Source organism: Cryptomeria japonica, chromosome 5, assembly GCF_030272615.1.
Source record: "Cryptomeria japonica chromosome 5, Sugi_1.0, whole genome shotgun sequence".
Lineage (NCBI taxonomy): Eukaryota > Viridiplantae > Streptophyta > Pinopsida > Cupressales > Cupressaceae > Cryptomeria > Cryptomeria japonica.
Window position 1 is genome coordinate 616,326,340 of NC_081409.1, and position 7,727 is coordinate 616,334,066.

The following is a 7,727-nucleotide window of genomic DNA, read 5'->3' on the forward strand; positions in this document are numbered from 1 at the left end:
CTTGATAAAATAATCCTCAAAAATATCATAGTTAAAAGGCTCCAAACCAAAGTCCAAAAATCTTTGCAATTCTCCACTCACCCCTCTAGGATTGAAATTTGGTAACCATTCAACCCTATAACTTCCTTTCAACCTCTCATATTCTTGGTTAAGCTTTTCCAAATCAATAACAACATCAACATTTCAATTCAGATTGAAAACCTTGCAAATATACTCTCTACTCAAACTTGTTACACACTTTCCCATGCCACTATAAATTTCTATCTCATCAGAGTTATACACTTTAGCAATAACCCTAATTAGGTCAACATTAATGAAAACATTTGGCACTACTACCCTCCCTAGACCTAATCTCCACATATTGAAAATAGGCCTATTTGCCAAGCACTTGTTAAATCCATATCTGAACAATTTAAAACCATCAATTGGTATAATAACATTCCTGCAAAATTCATTCTTATCAATGATTCTATCTCCTAAGACACCACAACCTCGAGCACATTTGGCCTTTTTAGATGAGCTATGTAGTTCGATGATTATATCTTCATCAAGACTCTTTCTAACTCCCCTTGAAGGGCGTGTCATGTTTAGTTGGATTAGGTTTTTCTAAATATGGCCCAATTTCCAAGATGCAATTAACTCATCATCCAAGTGGCCAAACCATCCCTCTTAGAATCCACAATCTTGTCAAGTCCTGATAGAGTTCTCACAAACCACATCGATAACCAACAAGTATCACACAACTTTGAATATGCCAAATGCTTTGCTTAAGGAAACTCTATTTGCAACCTAGTGTGAGCCCACAAACTCTGCAACTTTCTACACTGTCATAGCCGTGTTGCTCCGCTATGCCACCTATTTACCGGGCCCCACTCTTTCATATAGCCACATGAACGAATCATCCAACATAGCACCTCTTCATTGGTCACGTCGTTATAGTTCATGCATGCAGTCTAAACTTTCGCAAAGCCTAACATTATAGCCCCATGTGTTTGGTCTAAACTTTTGCCTTCACAAAAGACCTTTCTATCACAGACTAGTCTAAGCATTAACTCTATGAATAGGCCCCAAGCTCGTCCCTTTTCTTCCCCTTTAATACACAACGATCTAAGCTATTGTCATCATCTCCACATGTCAATATGTTATTCCATTTAGTCTATTTTGTCTATCACATTTTGCTTGTTTTTTAACTAATAATCCCTTCACCCTAGCTAGTGTCTCTCTTAGTTTCCACAACCATCTCGAGCCCTGATACAATTCTCACAACCGAGTCAGCAACCAATGATAATCAAACAACTTCAAATCTATGAAACGTTTTGCCTAACGAAACTCTATTAGCAATACGAACAACATTCCAACAATATAATGTAATATATGTAAACTTTATTATTACTATTACTACTCAATAGCTTTTGAGGCAGGTACTTGCCACCACTAATTATTCTACTCCCATTTGAACACTTACAGCCCTTGGTGGCTGAAGGATGTGTGTTTTTAATGTTTCCCCATGGTAATAGTTTTCTCATGTATCAGTAAGCATGAGTGACATTTGAGCTGCGAGCCTCACCATATATAGGATTGTTGATTAGCTCAAATGATTTAGAGTTCTCCTAAAAGCAAATGCCACATCCACACTCTCTTGATGAGGTCTTGACAGTTGTCTCTTGGAAGATTTTGTGAGAAAATTTTGGTAGCACTTTGCTTTAGATTGAACTCTTGAATTTTGAGCCATATCTTGCTCTAAATTTGGAAAAAATAAAAATTGAGAGATTGTAGAATTTGGGAGCACGTGCAGGCAGCCATGTCACAAGAAAAATGGTTGGTAATTCCACCAGCTCATATCCAGTGGCCCCTCAAAGTCTTCTCCGAGAAAATTGGATGCTCCATTTTTCATGATGGAAATCCCATTTTTCCCTGTTTGGAAAGTTTCATTCTGGTACCTGTGAATGAAAAAGAGCACCAGTAGCCCACACTGAGGAATTAAATCCTTAGCTCTAGCACCCTGTTTTTACTCTGATGAAATTTGTTTTAAGTGTATTTCAATAAAACAAGATTTGTAGCATCAAATTCACTGTTTAGAGTCTGGACTACATAATACAATCATAATCTGAAATTTGAATAGTCTGAATCTTTATGGGAAAAACTGCTTAAATCAGAAGAAGACAGGACATGGATTATATATATATATATATGTTTTGATAAAAGAGGGGTAAAAATTTATTAAACACAGAATTACAGAGCAGGAGGGGCTAGCAACCCAGCAGAGAACAAAACATTACACAACCATATCCTCATCAACTAAATGCTCCAACATGTGAGACAATTCCAAAGATAATTGTCCCTTCCACAATATTCCAACCCTGCATTTGATCAGGAGCCCATTTGACCAGACATGGATGATATATCAACAACCCAGCAGAGAACAAAACATTACACAACCTTATCCTCATCAACTAAATGCTTCAACATATGAGACAATCCCAAAGATAATTGTCCCCTATCCATAATATTCCAGCCCTGCATTCGATCAGAAGCCCATTTGGCCAGACATGGATGATATATTATTGATCTGTGCTATGAAAGAATTTCCCACTGCAATATCTGCCATCTGGAAGCCACATGGCTGCATAAAAACTGGAAAAATAGGAAAAAACAATGCTTGCCATATAATACAACTGGAAATCAATGCTCTGTATGCTTGCCATTGATGATGAAAGCAGGCTTTCGCCACCAATGATTCTAAACATCAGAGTTCAAGCAAATGACAGCAGTTTTAACGTGGTAATTTGCATACCTAATCTATAAACAGATTTCTTTCTTATACAGCGGCCCTTACTTTTCCTGAAATTCTCATTGCAAACCAACTGATAATCTGGCAATACTTATTACTGAGCAGTACTGTCAGGGTACAATCTGGAGCAAAAGACTTCCCTCCATATATATTCCTATCATTTCAGGGCTGCAATTAAGTACCAGTTATAAAAATCATACTCCACCGGCTTACAAACTAACAGTCACATGTTTTGAGATTGTCAATAGAACAGACTAGATATTTTTATAAACACCAGGTCTCAAGTCACTAGAAGAGGCTTGGCTCCTCTCCTCTGAATTTGGATTTTTGCCATAGATATTTCTGTAGACAATCCTGGTCCTATAGACAAGTATCAAACTAAAGATTGTTGCAAGAACACATACTCCTGTCATGATCACAAAAGTGAGGAAAAAACATGATGGACCGTGGCATTCTAAGGACTTGTCATCATTAAGAGGTCCACCTGAGCTAGCAAAATCTGTGGCAGGTGAACTGAAGAATTGATTTGGTTTCCTGTGCTGTTTCTCTGCTTCCTTGTCATAAAGACTACCAGCTATGAGACCTGAAAAGATAAGAGTTCCTGCTGGATTGGCCATGATGAAAAAGTTGTAAAATGTACCAAAATTCCTCAAACCAAAGATTTCAGAAGCAGTTGCTGGGATTATAGCCCAATGTGCACCATAGCCCATTCCCACAAGTAAGGTCCCCATATATAATGCCCCTGACCAGCCTAATGCAAAAAGCATGTGGCCAATTGCCATGATGACCTGTGCTGCTGCCATTGTCAGTGGCCGAGGGTACGCATAATCCCTGTGGAAATGTCATAAACGGTAAGTACTATTTCCTCATCTAACAGCATAAGTTAAAAAATTAAACATTCTAGTGTAGTCCTTGCTGATAAAGGTCACAATATGTTGGAAAAGTGTTGAGATCTATGCATCAATGTACTGTGATCTGACAAGTTCTTTGCTTTAAAATTAGATATGGTATGAAAATCAAAGCAGTAAGATCCACAAAGATTTGAATGAAAGACAAGAGCTAGGAATGAAAATAACTTCCTACTTGCATATATGGGTTCTTATAAAACGTACAGAAAAGTTTAATCAGAAACTGCAGTTGCAATTAATAGCACTCTAGAAAATTGATGAGTTCCTTCAGTTTAAGAAGCATGTGAAATCATTACTGTCGACCCACTTCCTACTTTTCACTTAGAGAATGAAAGCAAAAAAAAGCAAGAAATAACAAGAAGCTACATATATGTAGAGGGTGTTTGAACCTTACCTTGCAACAATTTCAGAAACATACCCACCACCAACACGCCCAAGAAAATTCCAAATGCTTATCATTGATACAAATATATGAGAGTTCTGGTAGCCCAATGACTGGCTAATCTGTCCAAGATTATCAATCACGGTTAAACCTGATGCTGCTCCAAAGAACAGAGAGAAAAACATGAGCCAAAAATCAGCTTTTACTATAGCCTGCATCAAAGTGAAATTTTCCCCTCTCCGGGGTCCCTTTCTTCTTTTAATCCTTACAGCTCCTTCCGCGGCAGCATGCAACAAACGCGCCTGCAATTGGGCTATTCTTTTCTGTCTCTCCCTTTCTGGCAGAAGATCAATTTCCTTAGGCTTCTCATCTTCAATCTCACTCATAAGTACTTCATTCCAGTTCACACTCGAATCCTGTCTCTGATATCCTTGACCAGTGTTGGATTGCTCTGATCCATTGGACTCTGGATTGCTACTATTAACCAATAGCGATTCTTCCAAACTACTGTGTTTAATGGTAGGATCAAGGTCTGCAGAGCTATAGTTACTCTTGCATGCAGAAATCAGGGGCAAAGCCAAAGGCAAAATCAAGATTAGCAGCAAGACAAGTGTGAATATCAAATTGACAATGTGTCCAATCTCAACAAAATCTTGCACAAGCATCACTCCTAACAAATATCCTGCCAGTAACAGACAAACACCATATAGAAAATTGAAATTGGAATGATCTGAAGGATCGGTTTCCTTATGACCTCCAACAGGTCTTAAAATAAACATCAGAGCAATGGCAATCATAGAAGGTCCAACCGCAACAATGAAGATAAAGGCTGCTTGATTCGGTGCAAACAAAGAAGCATAATACTGTGTAAGTATTGCCCCACAGAGACCTGTAAAACCTTTAAGAATCCCTACAACAGGTCCTCTGCTCTTAGGAAAGTTTTTCACGCAGGAAACCAGAGCAATAGTATTGAAATAAGTCTCACCATTCGTTCCTACGCCTATCAGGAGGCACACCTACAGCATATAACAATCACAAAATCAAAAAGCCTTTCCCCCAAATACAGACTCTAATGGTTAAAAAGTTCAAAACTCACAAGATACATAGAACTCTCGATTGGCTGTGGTTATAATATGAATCCTGGGTATGTAGTAAGATCATAGGCACTTCATGCAATTCAAGACTCAATTGAAGATAACGAGAAAGAATAATTAAAAAAAGAACTGCTTCCTCAGGGAAAAGGGTACATTACTTTAAGGGTTAAATCTCCAATGTCCTAGATCAATGCGTTCTCAATCACATTTAGCGAGAGAATTCAACTGCAGACATGGACTAACCCATGGTGGGAGTAATGTACCTTTAGGTTGAGCGGTGAACTGATAGGAAGATAGAGATCGCAAGGTCGATGGCCTGATGGCCTATAGGATTTCAATCTTTGCATAAATGAATTCTCCGTTTCAATACTTCGAACGCATTAATGCCCTCTGCAAATGGATGAGTACCCAAAGCACCTTGTGCGCTGCCAACAAAACTTGGAGTCCATTTCTTGCTATTGATTACTCAAGGGACTGAAATAATCAAGTTCATTGAAATAAATAGCCAAGAGAATTACCGTAACAGAACACTCAGTGAAACTTGGGAAGCTGAGGGCATTTGTTGCCTTGACTGCAATGGATTCATCCAATAACCTGAGGACCATTGGGTGATCACTCCACCGAAGGGAGAGGAGGTTAAATGGATTCAAATTTCAAGCTAATAATTGGGTTCAGTGATGAACATGGTTCTAGATAAAATTACACCTTTTTTGAGATTTAGAATGATCTCGATCCCTGGAAGTCACTTATACTAGTAATTCAATGCAATGAAAAAGTCGCCTCGTTCAGATTTCAAATACAAAAAAGAAAGAAGACTGGCACAGGTGCAAATGCAGTCCTAGTTGACTTTAATTCAAGAAAGACTCACCAGACCTGGTACCTAAGGTTCTGCACTGTGGCCACTTGGAAGCTTATATCTAAACTCAGTGTTGGCGCATGGGGTATTGAGTAGATCGCAGGCTTGAATCTTTGCATGTTAAAACTTTTCAATGGGTATCAGAGCCAGAGTTATCATTGGTATAAGAGAGCTCAAACTGAGGGGATTGTGAAAAGAACAATCTAAGCTTTCAGAAAGAACATCAAAGACTGATGGTGTGGATGAACAGGACAGCAAACAAAACTAAGGGAAATAAATGCATAAAAGAATGTTTTACAGATCAAGTAATTGAACTTACCATCCAAAATGGGATTTGGGGAACCTTGTGGCAAACAAGCAACCACAACCAGCCATACCCAACAATGTTAAACAATGCACCCCACAGCATAATAGCCCAACCGGGCAAAAGCTCAGAGAAATACCCTCCAATCAGTCCCACAGCATCTCCAATGTCTTTAGCCACTCCCAATGCATTGATCTGCTTCTGATTATACTTTAGGGAGCTTTTGATAACAGGTGACAAGCTTCCAAACACATACCCAATTCCAGCCCATGACTGCACCCATATGGCTGCAACCAACACAAGCCATCTGCTCTTGTACAGTCTTCTCAGATACCCAAATTCCATATTTCTTTACCAGCCTAATTGAAACGGAGTCCTGGTATATATAACAAAAGTTAGTTTATATTCTAGACCATTTGGATAACAGTCGAGGCAGACTGAATCCACATCAAAACTAACCAGAACTGCCAAAAGTGAACAATGATCAGAGTACTTTAAATTCTTCGGTTTCTTCTTCCTTCTCCGTAAAGACGGTTTTTACCCATTTACCGTTGCTATTCCCATGCGTCAAATGGACAGGTTGCCTAATTTGACCTGGAATGTAGATATAGAGCTTTTTATAAAGCACGTTCTTCTTACATGAACGACCGAGACTCATTCCTGTATCTGCGGAGTAACCCTGTAGCGTTGATGAGAAGCCAGCAATGCCACTTGTCCAAACCAATTGGATACCGACGTTATTTTTTAGTGTTTGTGTTGATGTGAACTTTCCATTGCAAATGGACGATTTTTTATATGTGTTAGATATCTTCCTTTTTAAGTGTTGGATGACATTTTTTTGTTAGAAGTTAAGAATTGAGGGGTATCTATTTTGTCAAAGTTATGGAGATACGATTTCGATTTCAGTCTTATTTCTTATATAATATCATAAACAATCCAGACTCATTCATGTATATGTGGATTTAAACCTGTGCTGATATCTTCTGTTTTAAATGTCAAGTATTGAGGGATGCATAAAGTGCATGCTGACATTTTTTTGGCTAGAAGTTACGGACCGAAGGGTATCCATTCTGTCAAAGTTATCAAGGAATGGTCCCAACTTTATTCCTTATATCATACTTCTGGAAGTTTTGGTCCTTGAGGAATAGTGTAATCAAGAAATATACCATCACCCCTATCAATTGTACTCAACCAAGTAAACGGCTTAGACTCATTCCTGTGGAGTAATCCTGCAGTGCAGATGAGAAGCCAGCAAGAGTGCTGGTCAAAACTAATTGGATACTTGATGTTATTTTTAGTGTGTGTGTTGATCTGAAACTTCTGCATTGATTTATATGCACAATGGGATGTTTTTTTAGTGGAGGATATTATATGTCTATCTTCGGATTAAGT

At 38.5% G+C, this 7,727-nt stretch overlaps 1 protein-coding gene across 2 annotated transcripts; it reads right to left on the minus strand.

Moving 5' to 3' along the window:
* Positions 1-2,180: 2,180 nt before the first annotated feature.
* LOC131063758 (protein NUCLEAR FUSION DEFECTIVE 4) lies at positions 2,181-6,912 on the minus strand. 2 transcript variants are annotated; one of them, XM_057997667.2, is made up of 3 exons: positions 6,351-6,912; positions 4,094-5,097; positions 2,181-3,622 (listed from the first exon to the last, which is right to left on the minus strand). In XM_057997667.2, exons 1-3 carry the CDS (start codon positions 6,678-6,680, stop codon positions 3,046-3,048), a joined length of 1,911 nt encoding a protein of 636 aa, XP_057853650.1. In that variant the 5' UTR covers positions 6,681-6,912; the 3' UTR covers positions 2,181-3,045. The 2 variants fall into 2 exon arrangements, with proteins under 2 accessions (XP_057853650.1, XP_057853651.1); XM_057997668.2 differs by lacking the exon at positions 6,351-6,912 and adding an exon at positions 5,439-6,344.
* Positions 6,913-7,727: the final 815 nt, after the last annotated feature.

Bases quoted from the DNA above. Each gene is read 5' to 3' on its own strand.
- LOC131063758 (XM_057997667.2), bottom strand. From the start codon at position 6,680: ATGGAATTTGGGTATCTGAGAAGACTGTACAAGAGCAGATGGCTTGTG. The intron at 5,098-6,350 runs GTAAGTTCAATT...TATATGCTGTAG, and splicing joins CCCAAATCCCATTTTGGATG to GTGTGCCTCCTGATAGGCGT. The intron at 3,623-4,093 runs GTAAGGTTCAAA...ACATTTCCACAG, and splicing joins GTTTCTGAAATTGTTGCAAG to GGATTATGCGTACCCTCGGC.